Source organism: Thunnus thynnus, chromosome 12 (assembly GCF_963924715.1).
Source record: "Thunnus thynnus chromosome 12, fThuThy2.1, whole genome shotgun sequence".
In the NCBI taxonomy this organism is placed as follows: Eukaryota; Metazoa; Chordata; class Actinopteri; order Scombriformes; family Scombridae; genus Thunnus; species Thunnus thynnus.
The window spans coordinates 5266311-5284264 of record NC_089528.1 but is presented as its reverse complement, the minus strand read 5'-3'; the positions used below and the strand labels follow the sequence as shown (position 1 = coordinate 5284264).

The window sequence follows — 17954 nt, the reverse complement described above, 5'->3', positions numbered from 1 at the left end:
CTCTCGACTCCGTAAGTACCTTACAGTACCTTTTTTAACTGCATGCTGATAACTACATTGCAGGACCAATTCTTCAGCTCTGTGTTTTCCTTTGGAATGGAGTTAAACTTTTACAGTTCTTTGACGAGATCTTCAATCACATGTTCCAGCTAGTTTTCATTCTCACACAGGGCTAGAAACATGGAGGCATCAAACTCACATGAGTTTTTCATGCATTTTTATCATTCTCATTTAGCTTTTTTTTTAAACAACATTTTGGAAAACACAACAAAGCAGAAACATTACAGGTTTGTACAATTGAATGCATGCAATAGTTCATTATTGACTATGCATCTTCAAAACTCTTCACACAGATAACACATTTCCGGAATACTTTTCTCATTCAAATACATTTTGCAGCTGTTACTTAAAGTTAAACTTAACCTAACTTAAAAGCTCTTCAGTTTATGTTAAAAAACTAACATGTATCCACAAGGACAGCCATCTGCCAAATCATAACCACATAATTTACGTCTATATTCAACCAACCCACACCAAAAAACAAGAGAAATTGCAAAAAAAAAATCAAGCTCATTGAAACCTCTCCTCTAGAAGACACTGCAGTGCATTCTATAGAGGTATAAATCTTGCAGTATTATGGAATGAAAGGTTTATTTACACAATATACACATTTCTTATGCTATCAACAATAAAAATACAACATATACACGTAAAAAAAAAAAAACATATCACAAAGTGATTTACTAGTTCAAAGACTGCCGTAAAAAAATGCATCATGTAGTGTGTGTGTTATTTTTTATGTCTGTGTGTTCTGATTGACAAATGAATTGTTTTTTGTCAATGGCAATCAAGCGTTAGTGTCTGCTGGAAAGATTTGCTTTTGTGTGTAAAATGAAATGCTGTGCCCAGCAGTGTGTTGGTAAAGTTGACTGTATGAAGAGTTGGAAGATGTGGACTCATGCTGTGTCTACACAGGGAGTGTCATGTGAGCAGCATTTTTAGCAGAACTGTCGTTCTGTGCTTAAAACTGAGGAAAACAGACATGAAGCCTAAAAATATGCTTCAGCTCCTGGTGACACATGTGGAATGTGAGCTGTTGCGTGGGTCAGTATCACTGAAGGGTGCCTTTTGGTGTCTGGTATATAAATAATTCATTTGCCATGTCAACATTGCATCTTTTTGTAATCTTACTTCCATTTTAGAGTGGAGTATAATTACTTTGTTTAGCATCGTCAGCTTTATCACCTTTTACTTGCCAAAAAGATGTTTTTAAGCTTTTAAAAAGAGCTGTTATTAAGTCTTACTATTTTTTCAGGTGAGAAAGCAACCATTTCGATTCCCAATATGTGGTCAGTTTACCCAAATAACGCCTGTTTGGAAATTTGCTGCAACATTTTCGGAGCTGTATGAGACAAACCGGCTGTGTGAAACCAGCTGGTTGGCATACAAAGCACATTGACAGTGTTTTTGTAATTATTCTCACTGCCAGAAGGGGTAGACAAAAGTTCCACACTGCAAGTTTAACCATGGGTAGCACAGCTTGCTCTGTGAAAGGATGCCATAACAACTGGAGGATGAGAAAAGAGTTTTAAAATCAGGAGTGTTTTGAACATCGTCCTCTGACCCTGTCACAATGCTTTGGAGCCCCGTAGGATTTGCATCCACCACTGAGGGACCAAGAACAGTTGAGGCTTAGGCTAAAAGCTGTAAACTTGAAAAATCCACCAAAAAGGCTATATGTTTGTTCATGTCACCTTGTCGATGGGAAACCAACAGACCAACACCCTTTTCCTGAAAAGTTCCTGGGCTACGAGGTAGCCGTCAAGAAACCACATAGAGTTCTATCAATAAATAGTGTAAAATGAACATAAACGAATATGAATGAATATATGAATCAATGTGCAAGTGCACCACAGTCCATGCATGATTCAGTAGTTAAAATGATGGTGACGATAATGCACTATCATTATTATTGTACCAAATGGGCTGACATGATTTGTATGTTTTTATGTGTCTTAAGTCTTGAATTTTGACTAACCTACAACATTGAGTAAATGACAACTTTAAGCATGTATTTTTTGTACTTCATCACAGATGATGTTGTACAGCCAGCCACATCACACCTATTAATGCTGGAACCGAAATTAAAAGATGCGCAGACCCCGTGAGAAGATTCCACAACGAGCAATCACAATTACTGCCTAATGCCACTTAGGTCCACCACATGTGACAAAGAGACACAGTGTTGCAAGAAACCCCTTTACAAAGGCTGGCTGCGCACAGATACACTATGTCATCTTGTCACTTGTTGGCCCAGAACCTTTTGCCTTTGTACAGTGGCAGCTTTCAGCTCAACCCCATTGATCAGCTTCTGATGACACTGATGAAGCTCAAGCTCAACTTGGTCCAGGAATACCTGGCAGAGAAGTTCAGTGTTTGTCAAAGCAGTGTATGCAGAATATTAGCATACTGGATTGACCTAATGGAGAATCACATAAGAAGCTACATCCCATGGCTGCCCAAGGAGACATTAGTTGAAACAATGCCCCAATGTTTCAAAGAACTGACACAAACTATATGAACAATTGTTCGGAAACCAGCCTGCAGAAGCCCCGAAACCTTGACTCCAGGGGAGAATCCTACAGCCATTTCTATGGGCAGAACACAGTTCAGTTCATGGTTGCCATTGCACCTTGTGGCTTGATAATGTTCACCAGCATTTGGAGGAAGGAGTAGCGACAAGTTCATCACCTCTGACTCACAGTTCCTGGAGTATCTCCGTCCAGGTGATGAGGTGATCAGAGATGTACTTAGTGAGAGGAGGGTAAAGTTGACCATCCCTGCCTTCACAAAAAGGGGCTTTCAGCTTTCAGGAGGAGAGGACACCACATGCACCAGAATGATCAGCAATGTGAGAATACGCACGGAACGCATGATTTGCAGACTGAAACACATCAAAACACTTTTAGAGACTCACCCCCAAGATGGATAAAATACTGAGAATCTGTGCAGCTCTGTGTAACTTGTGAGGGGATATCATACATGGGGAAGCACAATGAGAGGACGCAGAAAGAGAAATTGAAATTAACACTGCTACTGCTATCAGTTTTAGTTAACTACAACTGATGTAATATGTTCGCTTTTAAAGTCAAAGTAACTTAATACTGATCAATAACAGTTCTCTTCATAAACCTTCTCGTTTTGTAATTCCTGTTTTTGTGAAGCACATATACTTAAATCTACCATGTATTTTTTCCATAAAATCGATTGCTATTTGTTTCTCTTTTCACAATAACAAATGAATAAATATTTTGTACATTTCCAACGTGTGGGTAAATAAGTCCCAAAGTGGTACCTCTGGTAAAAAGCAGGGGACTGTACTGGCCACCTTCTGGTGTGATGTGATGTAACCCTTGGACACTATGTTGTCACTCACTATGTAGCCATGAGGCTGCGCCTCCTACAGTCATTTGTCCTGTGCAGTCCTCTGCTGCATGGAACTCTGCCTGTCGGGGTAGCTAATAGCAACACAACACCCAACTGAAACCAAATGTTGGTGGAAGGATACAGAGCCAAAGTCCAGACATCACGTCCAGGCTTGCATCTGTTCGCACTACAGAGCTACATGTAGGTGCATACTTCAGAGAGAGCTTAGTCACAGTCATAAGTGGAGCGGCCACAGGGACAGAGGGGTCGACCGCCACAGGGCCCACGCTGAGTAGGAGCCCTGCTAAGGATGTAGCGCGGAACCCAACTGGGCAGCTCAGCAGGAATTTCTCTTAACTTTTTCTATTGATTCTCCATGGTAGTTCATATCACTAATGATGTAAGGACGACATGGAACTGAGACAGAGCACCTGGCCTGTCACTGTCTGTCAGCGATTGTACTGAACTGTTCATCAATCAATGCACATAGAGTGCCTCATGCTGTCCTCAGTGCTGAAACATTTGAACTGCGACTGACAACCTGTTTTCTTTTTTGTTCTTCATAACAAGCTTGTCTTGTTGTAGACAAAGTGGCTTCACTGTATGTTTTCTTAGACAGAGGCTTGCTTGGCTCAATAAATGACAATTTGTGTTTTTGGATAGGATAGGATATATCAGCTATTTTACAGCTGTGAATTTTAAAATGACTTTATCAGAAGGGCCCCTTGAGAATGCTCTGCCCCCTCCGTGTGAAGACTCTAGCTCCTGGTCACTGTGCCGGGCATCTGTGGAAGAGCCACGCTAGAGGGGATGTGCAGGTGACAGACTGGAGACATAGATGAGAACTCTGTAACGGCCTCAGGAAAGGGACTCTGCGGTCTCCTGCAAATAAAAAAAATAGTAGATAATGCATTATGGACTGTCAGGACAATTAAAAAATGCACGTGTCACCTAACCAACCTAATCCACGCATACATCATTTTGTTCTCAAAGCAACCTTTTTCTTGTATGACTTTATTTCTAAAATATTATGAGTCTTTTTCTCATATTATATTAAATATTACAATTTTTCACGCAAAATTACGACTTTATTCTCAAGGTATTGTGTATTTTTTGTATAATAATATGAGTGTTCTCTATATATTTAAGCTTATTCTTCTAGTAGTTGTTGAAGTAACATGAAGAGGAACAAGTCCCTGGGTACAACAATTAAACAACAACTCAACATCCCCTGAAAATCTTGTTTTTGCTGACCTCCAGTGGTTTAACTTCTCACCTTGCTGCAGTGATGTACAGGTGTACTCCAGGACACAGTGACATCACTGTTGGGTGTGGTTACAGGTGCAACAGAGCACACTTCTGACCACATATAATCACATCCATCAGTGATGCTGAGTGTGGTCAGAGGTGAGACAGGCTTGAACGATTCAACCAAAAATGGCAGTGATGAAGTGCTGAATTACTCTGTAAACAGTTATCTTCCCTGTTTTCTGTGTTCAAATATGGTGTACTGTGTAGAAAACTGCAAAAGTATGTTTCTCTTTCTCCTCTGCAGGGCCGTTGGGTTTTGGTTGAACAGGGCCCAGTCGCTACTCTACTGCAATGAGCATGGCATGCTGGGTACTTTCTCTGAGGAGGTGAAGAGCTGTAGCTGCCCCGTCGAGCAGCCTACCTGCCAGGGAGTCATTCCCTGCATTGTGGGCACCTCCTCCACCTCCTGCTCCTCCTGTGCCAGTGACAACGCAACCCGCTGCGGAGCCTGTCATCATGGCAACCTCCTTCATCTTGGTTCCTGCCGGCCGAGCATCGCTGCATCCCTGGACCATTATCTGAACTTAGACCTGGACATGCCTGACGCTGAGGTTTGGAGAGCTTCTCATATATGTATTCCCCTAGTTCTCAAATCTCTGATACCTCTGATTACACTCAATATCATGACAAAGATCAAAATTCAAAAATCACATTGCTACTGGACTTTTTGTGCCTACCCCCAACAATAACCAATACAGCACAGCAAAATACACCACACAATGACAAACTAGTCCTACATGGCTGCAGTGCTGGAAAAATGTTACAGTCTCTGACAAACAAAAATGAAATATGGTAATATGAATATCATCAGATTCTGATTCAAATATTGCTAAATTCTGATTGGTGCATGGAAATATGTGACATCACCTTTTTACAACTGAGACCCCCCACTTCAAACCACTGAGAAGAGCTGAGTTTTGCAGAAACTTTTATGTTCATGTAGGTCACCATTGCTCAGAGTAAGAAGCTGATTTAGAAAATAGGCTTTAAGGGCCATTAAAGACAAAATGTATAGATTACTTGTGTGTTTATAGCAATTTTCAACTGAAAAGTTGCTGATGACATAAGTGTTTTTGATACTACCATGAGGAATGCCACAAACCAAAGTAGAAAATTTAAAATCCCACACATTGGGTCCTTACAATTTGTCAACCAAAAACAAAACACTCTTACTGCAGAGAACACACATTATAACAAATACAGATAATTACAAAACAAATGCAATAACAAAACTTTTAAATTGACCAAAAAAAGTTGACCAGAAAATCATCATGGCAGTAAGTCATGTAGCTTTTAAGTTTAACCCACTGAATATATATTTGTGTTGTACAGTATGTACTGTAATAAGAATGATGATTGGCCATGTATGAAACAAAATGAAGAAAAGGAAAAGGCAATATATATTAAAAAAAAAGTCTGTAGCTACACATTTATAGCCTTCACTCTTCAAAAATATCCACATTAACAGTCATTTCAATCCTTTACTTTGCATTGAAGAAATGTTATAGATAAGATTTGTAAATCAAATATAGTTATTAGTTTTCGCACCAAGCTGCCAACTCTGCTTTGTGTAGGCAGATTTTACCCGCTTCAGTGGATCATCATTTAGACTTGACAAAACCAATTTCTGCACAAAGTGTGCTCAGCAGTCTCAACAGCTGTACTGGAGAGATTTTTCATCACTATTCTTTTTTGACATGTGAGTCTTTCAGTAATGACAGTCAGTGATCTCACAGTCTTTTAATCCCTCTGCAGGTGAAGTACCTGCTTCAGCGACTGGACAGCAGAATAGAAGTCCACGCCATCTACATCAGCAATGACGTCCGCCTGGGAAGTTGGTTCAATCCTGCTTGGAGGAAGAGGATGCTGCTGACACTCAAGAGTAACAAAAATAAGTCCAATCTCATCCACATGCTGATGGGCATTTCTTTCCAGATATGCTCGACTAAGAATTCAACACTGGAACCCGTGCCTGCCATTTATGTCAATCCTTTTGGTGGAAGTCACTCAGAAAGCTGGTTCATGCCAGTGAACCAGCCTGACTTCCCTGACTGGGAGAGAACTCGACTGGACGCCGTCGTCACGGCACAGTGTTACAACTGGACATTGTCTCTGGGCAACAAATGGAAGTCCTTCTTTGAAACAGTGCACATCTACCTGCGAAGCCGCATTGTCACAGATGATCCAACAGTGAATGAAACACTCTTCTATGAACCATTAGACCTGGATGACCAGACGTCCAACCTGGGGTATATGAAGATCAACACGCTGAAAGTGTTTGGATACAGCATGCACTTTGACCCTGAAGGCATCAAGGATCTGATTCTCCAGCTGGACTACCCTTACACACAGGGTACGCAGGATGCTGCCTTTCTGATGTTGTTGGAGATGAGGGATCGCATTAACAGGCTGTCTCCACCAGCACCGCAGCCACTGGACCTGTTTTCTTGCCTGCTACGCCATCGGCTCAAGCTGTCGGCCGCTGAGGTGGCACGCATCAAGGACTCTCTGCAGATCTTCAACTCCAAGCTTCCCAATGCCTCTCCTGAACCTGAGCTGGCCCAGCTGTGCAGCTAGCTAGCTTAGTCTAGTTCAAGAGTGATACCACACACAGAAAGCTGCTTCAGGGACAACCTTAGACTCAGCGGGCGGGTCCTAATCAGTTGGAGTCTTGGACCTAAATTGTCTGGATTAATAAAACATCCAACTCTGAAACCTGACTGCTGGGGTAGTCGTATGGTCACTCTTGGGTGGTGTTCCAGTGTCAAATTTTTATCATGAGCAGCTGATTGTTGCTATCAGAGCCCTTTGGCTAACAGCAGAGTCATGTTGAAGACTTGTGAGAGAACAGTAGATTCTGAGACTCTCTTTCAGGAGCTCTATTGTACTCAACTGGAGGCTAACTTTTGTTATTACAGCCCTGCTTTGGCAAACTGTACAACTGGATGAAGCTAAGAGACTCTCTTACACCGACGTCTTTGTGATTTTGAACCTCAGAGAGCCGATGTCATTACGTATACCTAAGACCTCTGCCTTGCAAAGATAAAGGCCATTTTGATATGTAAAGTGGAACTCTTAAGGGGTCTTCAAAAATTAGTTAATGGAAGAGGATTCCCCCTTTTCTAACCCTATTTTCTTTGGCTACAGAACAATCTCTGGGGAGGGAAAAATTGGATAATATTATATATGTGCTGAATGAGTTGTTATGTTATGCTTAACAGTTTAAAATTTGATAATCCTGGACCCTGTTACTGTCTTTGAATATTTCTTTTTAATCCCTGCCTTCCATTTTATCTGGCATTTGAAAACTTGTAAGTATCTATGCTTAACATCTGAGTGAGAAGCCTGTTAGTGATGTTCTGTCCTTGGTGGTGTGTCTATACCAAAAGACGGTGAACACATCTGCAAATTGAATGGCAAAATATCTTAAATGTTGAGTTAAGTTTTTGAGCTGAAAATCATAAAGAAATCTTCTGATGTGGTGACAAAAAGGTCTGTGGATCTAGCGCTGTAAATAATGCTCCATCTAACCCAAGGTGTGAACAAGTGCACATTGCTTTTTAGATAACCAAGTGCAAAGACCAAAAAAATGTTTATAACAAAACAAACTCATGCCTTATATGGAGAGTCAATGTTAAGATAAGAAGCACATTTAGTTTCTGTGTTTGATTTCCCGGCGAAGGCTGTATTGCTTTTTATATTTCAATATTTCTACCAAGACAGAACAACAAACACATTCTCCAGAATACGTGGTAATGTAGCTTTTCCATGTAAATGCCAGTCACACTTTCTGCAGTTACTTGTTTTTGATTTGGTGTTGTGAAACTTTGAGTCACTATTCACAGTGCACACCAGTACTTGCATACTGTAATTGTTCTGCAAAATTCAATTAGAGAACCTCTAAGCAACTGATAGAACCTGGTTGATTTTACTATTATTTCAAAATGGTTTTTAATGGTTTGGCTTAGTCTCAGGTCCATGAAACAGATTTTCGTTTTTTACATGATGGGTCCAATGCTAGCTGCCAGTTACCACGACGACTGGGGTAACAAGGTTTCTGCGGGGCAGTGATGGTACTCTTGAGATCTGCAAACTTACCAGGATCATACTTGATATGATTTTACATTTACTTCACTAATTTCTCACTGAAAGTCAGTAAACCTTGTATGTCATTTTCAGCAGTTCTTCTGTGCTCAGCTTGCTTAAGTAAAAACAAAGTGGTTTATCTATTTGAGATCCTTTTCCTTGTTTCAGAAATTGCTTTCAGCCTTCACTGTTGTAACGTGTGCTCTGGGAAATAACACATTGATATACAATATATTACATAACCAGGTTATCTTTGATGTGCTGACAACAAAAAATCATGTCTTTTCCACTGTCCTCACCATGTGAGAACCCTGTACACACACAGGCCCAGATTTACTAAGAAAAAGATACAGCATGAATAGGTGCAGGAAGGTCAAGATGCTATTGATATGACTGATGTTTCACTAGAATACTGAGGTAAATGCAACCAGATGCTCACTATAAGTGTAAATGCAGTTTCTAGACTGTTGTGATGTCACAGTTCACTGAACTCCATGTTCAAATTCCAGTTTTAAGAACACAAAATTACAACATCCTGTCCCCCGTTTGTTTGCTGTCACAAAATAATCAGATGCTTTGTTTATTGATAATTATTACTCTATTGGTTTATATTTACAGTGTTATATTTTTATGGGTTTATTTCTTTTTAGTTAGGCTGACTAAAGTGCAGCTGTCATGGCTGTAGTACCTGAGTCCAGCATCAGTCTCAAGTCTCAAGACAGTTTCTCTATTATCTTGGACCTGTCTCAGACTTATTAGTGTTTGACAGTCCCAGCCACTGGTATTTGGTCTTGACTGAGTTGTCAACTTTTCAATTTTTATCTTAGTTAAAAATTCCTGCCCACCATGGATGGCTGCTCTCATAACACACTGTAGAGGTGCCCTATAGAGATGCAAAATTCTTTTTCTGTCATTTACAAGTGCAGGTGTATTTACTTTCCATAGTGTGTCCTGTAACAACCCAGCATCTTAAGCTTAGACCTGTAGTTTTATGCATAAATGTGTGGGAAGAAACTTTCATGGTTTGTAAAATTGTTCAAAAATATTTTGGTTCTAATATCGTTTTTTTTTTTTTCATTGTGGTCATTGTCTCCTGATTCTATGACATTTCTAACTTTTCTAAATTCAAAAAACAGTACTTATTTAGGGCCGCAACTAACGATTATTTTCATTATTGGTTAATCTGTCAATTATTTTCTTAATTAATTGATTAGTTGTTTTGTCCATAAAATGGTGAAAATATCAGTTTCCCAAAACCCAAGGCAAAGTCCTCAAATGTCTTTTTGTGTCCCGACCAACAGTCCACAACCTAAAGATATTCAGTTTACTCTCTTAGAAGACTAAAGAAACCAGAAAATATTCCAATTTTAAAAGCTGGAACCAGAGAATTTGGAAATTTTCCTCTTAAAAAATGACTCAAAACGATTGATTATCAAAATAGTTGCTGATTAATGTAATTGTTGGCAACTAATCGATTAATTGACTAATCGTTGCAGCTCTGTATTGATTACACTCAGTTTATTAGGTCTACCCAGCTAAAACTAAAGCCACCATTTTAGAGGCTGTACTTTGAATTGTATTGTGTAATACTGCCATACTGACCATAAAGCTGAATCAACACCTTTCTTGAACAATTTCAACAAATACAGGACATTGTAACCTTCATGAAGGTACTGCATTGGGTTTAGCTCAATGGACCTGGCAACTCAGTGTATTACAGTTTACACTCACTCTATAAAGAATATTTAGAGGGTCCTTCTTTCTGTGTAACTGACTCGACACCCTTTTATGTGTCAGTCTTGACTCAGTCTTGAAACTGCTCAGATTTGGACTCAGCTTGTGAGTGATTACAGCCCTGACAGCTCTGTAGATATTTTTGTTGTTCGCTCAGGCCTTGTCTTTGCGATTTTTGTAGAATAAAGGTTAATTCACGATACTCTTAGCACAACCTTCCATGTGGCTTGTGTAAAAATCTGCGCTATACTCTATTTAAACCAGAGAATTTTCCAAGTGAAACTGACTTTAGTAAATCCAGCAGAATGCATAATCAACACCTGTATCTCCACCTATGATTTGCACCAGTCCTCCCTAAAACGTATTTGCAATACGGGCAGAGGTGCGCCTTGCAAACATTTGCTAAAATGACATTTAAACTGCAACTCCGGCCTGGTGCACTTGTTTTGTACATACACCACATGTTTCTGTGTCACACGTGCGCCTGAAAAAAACGCCACAAATGCCTGAGTAAACCTGGCCCTCAGTGCGTTGCCATAAAATGATGCATAAACTTCCAATTACCCTCAGCCCCTCATAATAAGATGAATGTCCTCTAATATACAGAGTGCAGTGTTTTTTGTAAGATGAAAAGCCAATTTCCTGGGTTGTCAGGAAGCAAACAAGAACCAAACGCACACTGTCACATTACATCAGGCTGCTGGTTTATCTGCTGGAGAAAGGCAGCGAGGAACAGAGAGAGAGACAGGAAGAGTGACAGAGACAGGAAGACAGGGAGAGAGAGTGCCACGTTGGCCAACTTGAGCCCCCCCCCCTCCTTCCCCATAATGAGGTGGGGAAGGACCCACTCTGCATTGGGTTAATAAACAGTTATTCATCTTCAGCATGGCACCCAGGAAACAGGAGTGGGTTTGCCCTTGGGCTAATCTTCAGGCCTGTGGAAGACAGCCAATCTATCAGAGCACTATTTAGACTGCATACTACAAACTTTCTGCACCTCCCAAAGAAGCAAGGGGGAAGAGAAAGAAAATGAGAGGGTGATTGAGGAGGGAATAGATGACATAGAGGGAGAGATGGAGGAAAGATAAGGGTGAGAAAAAGAGGGAGGGAGAGAAAAGGTGAGAGGGGTTGGGCTCGCTAGTCTTGCAGTGATTTATGATGTTTAGAGAGTCAGACCGTGTGAATTAATGAGGTAGAATCAGTGAAATCGACTGGCACGTGTGCATTTATGTGTGTGTGTGTGTGCAGACCTTGTGCTCGTGCACCTGTGGGTCATTTGACATACTCATCAATAACGGTGTAGATTTGAGGTTTGAAAATTACTTTCAAATTACATTATTACAAATGTATCTAGAGGAATGATTCATGTTTGTGAGAGTGAGAAGGACATTTTGATGCAAAGTTAGAGGTTGTTTGACCTTGGCTGAGAGAGGAAGAGGCAAACTGACTTGTTCTTATCATAAGGTGGTTGATTATAACTGTGTCAGTAGCACCATCATGGCTGGCAAATCTGAAATTCAGTTCTTATAGAGTTCTTCAGTTTCACATGACAGCTTGCAAAAAAATACAAAAATAATGTATTCCCCACATTGCTTTCCAAGACTCACTCGGCAAACTCATTCATTACCTCCAACCAAGAATAGACAAGGTCACATTACAAATTCACTAGTATTGCAGCAGACTTTTTTCTTTGTCAGCATTTTGAAGACGAAGAACTCCAGTAAAAAGGAAAAAAAAGTTAGCTCTTACAGTGTTACATGTCCCAACATCCTGCCTTCTATTTAACAAAAATCCCTTCACTACTCTCTTTCTTTGCCCTTAATAACAGATTTTTTCATGCATTCAGTTTCTCCACCTTGTCCACAACTGAACAACTTTCAAAGCGACAAGAGTTCCAACACCACTGGTGTTTATTTTGTCAAGGAAAACGAGGGTGAAAATATGTCGATGACCTTTTCGCAGCAAAACAAAACAAAACAAAAAATTCATCTTTGAATGCAAAAACTATGACAATAATGTGAATGGACAGATGAACTAATCACTGATTTATTGCATCTTTTTCAGTGACCTACTGTACATACAGTATATTTGTGAATTCACAGAGAGTAGCAGGGTAGCCGGATGCACCACCTGTTTGTAAGTTCAAACTTCACCTAGAAATTATGTTATAGTGGAGATTTACGCATCACAGAATTAAAACTGGTTGCACCACACAAGCTAGTTGTTACGTACAGACAAGTTGTTACCACAGTTTTTCTCAATTGCTAAGACACATTTCTTGAAATTATGCTCCATTTCCCAAAACTCTAAACACAAATACATAACAGCACACTCATCTTCGCAAACTTCAAACTTCCATGTCAAAATCAAACTCTCCACTCAAAACCATGTAATCGTTCATCTAAACCAAACTTTGCCTTCAGAAATCAAACAAAACTAATCAAACACACACAGTATAAAGTAGCCATTACACACTGGTGAGATCAATTCAAAACACTACTGTAAAAAACTTACCGCAGTGAATAATGGTATTTATGGTTTTCCTCAAGAACAACCTCTTTACATGATGAACACAATATAAAGACACAACACATGTATACATTTTCAAAATTTTTAATTCCTCAATATACTGTAGTAAAATAAACTATGTATATATGTTTATATATATACACACACAAAAAACACACACACATATATATGATAACACAGTCCTGATCCCTATTTACTATATGGTGCACTACAATTATCCTCCACCATTAAAAACTCCCACAATTCAAGTAGTGTCCATGGCAAAAATTACAGTCACAAAATATTGATGACTGATAGATGTCCAAAATCTCAATTTCCTGATGATTATAGAGGGGACTACTGGGTGTCTGTGGAGAATAGGGAGGAAGGGAGTGATTTCAAACTCTGCCATATTCTTTGGATGCTTTTCATAGAATGTTCTGGAATGTTTATATCTCCTCCATGTTTCAGGGGACAACAGTTGCTAAGTACAAAACAATGGTTGCTATGTGTTGATTTGCAAACAAAAGTGTTACACTAGTGGAATATAGTGTATGAAAAAAGTGGGGGTCAAAAATGAGCTGCGCAAAGCCTCTTGCTGCTGCTAACTAACTCTAGTGGCTTGCTTGATGACAATAAATTACTGAGCATCAGTGCCAGACTTCATCCTGGTGGAGTATGACTGGTTTAAAAGAACACCACATGGTTTCTTTTTCTATCCAAACACCTCACATCTTCAAATATCATAGCTTTAGATGAAGGTAGAAGGATTATGTTGTTTATGTTGCAGCAAGGGGACCAAGTTTAACTTGAAAATCTGCCATATTCTTCCTTGGAGGTGAAGATGAATTAATTCAGCTGACATTTTCACTCAGGTGGCTGCCTTGTTTATTTCTAGAAACAGAAGTGCACTTTGGGATAAGTGCTTTTGTATATTCTCCAACTCAAACAAGATGTGTCTTTTTGCAATGAGTAGGGCTATCATATAGTGTATGCCACAGTGTAAAATGTTTACAATGGGACATAAACTCACTCTTGCTCTCTCTCTCTCTCTCTCTTCTGCTTACTTAAATTGCAGTGTGTCCTTTCTACATGCAGGATTTAGGGTCATTAATGGAAGCTGTCCTCACCAGAAATATGACAGCAGTAGTTGTGAGTTCAAACATGAACTCTTTAAACTTTCCTGACAAATGACCTCTTGCGTTAGTGCAAATAATCTTGCAAAGCAAGAAGTTTTTACTGTTCCATGCTGTAGGCTGTGGATCATGCCCCATTTCAACAGTCAGCATTGATTTCTTTTAACCTTTAAGGCGATCTTTACCTAACCTTAACCATGTGCTCTTTAGTTGACCGAACTCAACCACACCTTAGCAATAGGGTTGGAAGATCGGAAACTGCTCGGTGTATGTGCTGCTTACCAAGGATCAGAGTTCTTACAGGTCTTTAAGAGACTGAAGGAGCTTTTACAGCAAATCAAGCAAAATCAAAGTATTACAGAGGGTCCCTGGAAGTCCTATCTGTTGAATTAACAGCGGATTTAGTTCTATTGAATCAATACGTGGTGGGTGAGATGCTCGGCAGCAGGCCATGTTGGGACAGAAAGTAAGAGGATCAGTACAGCAAGGCTAGACAGGATCTATATCTTATTATTTGTTTAGCTCTCAAGACGTAAGCAGTTTTATATCTATATCCTATTGGTTTTAACAACATCACCTTGCTACAGGCAACTTATATCTATCTCCTCCAGTACAATCTAAGCCTTATTGGTTATTTAGTCTTCAACTGCAGCACAGTTTTGATTTTTGCAAAGTGAGTTTTCTCTGAGCACTGGAGAGAGAGTTAGAAAGGGGGATTTTGACTTCTTAAGCTAATGGTGGGAAAAGCTCCAGTATGGGTGTTTTGCCAACACTAAACCTCTCAGCTAGCACCAGAATCAAAGAGGCTGTTCAGACCTTAGAGCAGGAGATTAAAGATGTTGAATGTAGTTTGTGTGCCCAGATACTAACGGTCTCTTTCAGGACACTAAAGACAGGTGTTGGCCAGTGAAAGGAAAAAGGGCAAATAGTGTATAGTGACCCTTAAAGGCATGGATACTGCTTTTATTTCATATCGAGTGGGAGAAGAAAGGGAGAACATGACTCGTGTTTGGCTTCTAGAGAGGAGGAAGAGCACAAAGGCATACTCTGGACTTTTGACTTTAGATGTGTGGTTTTTTTGTGTGTGTTTGTTTTTTGTTAGAAAAAATGGGAATTTGTGTCTGTTGAAGGGGAAATCCACCTATGTTTCACATCATGATCAGTTTACTAGCCATACTATTCAACCTGTAAAACATTTGTATAATGTCTGCAGTGACTCTGGAGGAGTTTTGTCAAGAGAACATAACTCTAGTGATGCCACCGGGATTATCCTAGTTTGGGCATCAAGAATTTTTAACAGAAAGCCAGTGGTACAAACTGACAGCATGGAGTTAGCCTAGCTGTCTACAAAAGAGGATCTCATGAAAAGGTGTGTGAGTTGCAGTGTGAGAATTGATCTCGTGTTTTTGGAGCTTCACCCATACCATTGTTACTAAAGTCATACTAGTCCTCCTTTAAAGAGCTGGAGACTGACAGATCTCTTGTTAACAGAGAATAAGTTGTTTTCAAAAGTCTAGGTGAATGGACTTTTCCAGTTTGAGTGGAGTTGAATGGACTTCTCATCTATCTGAGATTACAGATGTAGGTATTACAGATGTAGGTAGGACATAAAATAAAAAGTATTTTTGTCTCTCAGTTTTGGAGATGTTCGGAGGTGTTTATGTCATGGGTGGGATTCCTACAAAATTAGTTAATTAATTAAAAGTAGGAGCTGAGTTGAAAGCCTCATAATCAGACAAAATTTTAATTTTGTTTCACTTCATTATTCAGTCTGACATTGTGTTAGCAGATGTCTGTTTGGGGAAAGGGGCTTATTTTACTCCATTGGTAGCAATGTCATTTTCTGTCAACACAGGTGGTTGGCAGCTAAAAGCAGTTAACTTACATTGTGTTTCACGATAATCAATGAAATATGCCATTTTTAGAGTTGGTAATTGGGGAAAAGTGCTGTCAATGAGCCAGAGCTATTTGAATAACTGATAAAAAAGATCTGTCAGCAATTCAGAGGTGTGGAGGAAGGCTATTGATTGAGCTGTTAAAGTAAGGTATCCAACAGTGTTGCCATATCTCAGCTGCACTGTTTTCATGCAGGATATCTGGAGCAGGGTGACCTGCATGCTGCTGAGATACTACTTTAACATCCTAAGCTCAACATCCTAGACATCTCTTCCTTCTAACTGTCATGCAAGATATTGCAGCTGACATTCACTGTCACCAAAGTCCAAGTGTGGTGATCCTGTAGGACTAGAAGGATGGAAGACATAAATGATCTAGTAGCTAGGATGAGTTCTCGTTCTTTTAACCACAATGGCTTGTAGAAGGGCCTAGAGCAGTGCAGCATCCCTTCAAAGGAAATTTTTTGTCATGGCACCCCAAGCCACCCAAACCCCAGTGTAACTTGGATAGCCTATATTTACACAGAAGTTTATCGGTTTTAACAATTTTATAATTTAATATAATATAATATAATATAATATAATATAATATAATATAATATAATATAATATAATATAATATAATATAATATAATATAATTTTTAATTTCAGATTTACAGATAAATAATTTTGCTGAAAAAAATAAACAATGACTACAATTAAATACATTCATATGTTAAAGGTATTTCTTTCATTTTCAGCAGTTAAAATGAGCTTAAATTTAAGATGTACAAGTAAAAACAAACAAACATCCCATTTTTCTGACTGCTGATCTCCTGCAAAACTCCTGCAAAACTGAAATGTAAGACTACGTAAATTAAGCACACTGTAACATTTGTTTTTTACTGTACTGAAGTTCATTGGAGTTGCTATTGGGCCAGTATAGTCATTTTGTTCAGGGATCCCACCAACATAGACGACGACAGGAAGATAAAGTTTGTATATCTACGTTCAGAACACTTTGCCTCTCCCGTTCCCTTTGAGACTTTTCCTTTTTCATATACATGGCCCTTTTTGTTCCTCTCAGCTTATCCATTCGTATTCACCCACCACAGAGTGAGAGAATGACTGACAGAACGAGTGTGTCGGGTAGAATAAAATAGGGAATGAGAAAACAAGAAAATAAGACAATGAAAGGATGACAAATTGAGATAGAGAATGAGGCAGACAGGCTGGCTGACATGCAAATATTCCCCAGCGGAAGTAGCAGTCCCTCGTGATAGTGATCCCGTCATTTGAGCGAGAGCCTGAACAGAAGAGGATGGCATACAACAGAAGAGGACAGTTTATTCTGCTGGGCAGAACGAGGGGAACGCTGCCACATTTTAGAGGCAAACAGACCCAGAGATGCCATGAATCCAGTTTCTGTCATAAAAGTGAAACAAGAAATACATTCCTTGTCTATCACTCACATACTCGCACATTCTTCTGTCACTCTCTTGACGAGAATGATTTTCTCTGGTTAGCTGTCTTCTGTGATTTTGAGCTCCTCATCATGAAATTCTGTTACAGTGGTTATTCTTAGCGGTTTAACTAATGATTCCGTCTTCAGTACATTTCTGCAGAAAAGATGTTGGGAGATGCTTTTGACTCGTTTTCACACATCAGGAATTTGTTTCTCTGTGGCAGCAAATGACGTTACACGAGCCACCAGAAACTGCTGTAGAGAAGTCTCTGCTGTAAATGACACACTGTAAACGGACACAATAAAACTAGCTAGACTAACAAATTGAAGCCTACAAAACAAGCTATTATCCAACATTCTGTAGGAGCTGGTGTGTTACACTGGTACTCTCTCTATTCAAAAAGAAAATCTGA

General features: G+C 39.5%; 1 protein-coding gene across 3 annotated transcripts in view; it reads left to right on the top strand.

The window, feature by feature from the left end:
• brinp2 (bone morphogenetic protein/retinoic acid inducible neural-specific 2) overlaps positions 1-8966 on the top strand; it is a 245159-nt gene extending 236193 nt beyond the window's left edge. For all 3 annotated transcript variants that reach the window (XM_067604962.1, XM_067604960.1, XM_067604961.1), the window contains 2 exons: positions 4982-5288; positions 6493-8966. In XM_067604962.1, the coding sequence (XP_067461063.1) occupies positions 4982-5288; positions 6493-7314 (1129 nt within the window). In that variant the 3' untranslated portion in view covers positions 7315-8966. The remainder of the gene's footprint in view (positions 1-4981; positions 5289-6492) is intronic.
• Positions 8967-17954: the final 8988 nt, after the last annotated feature.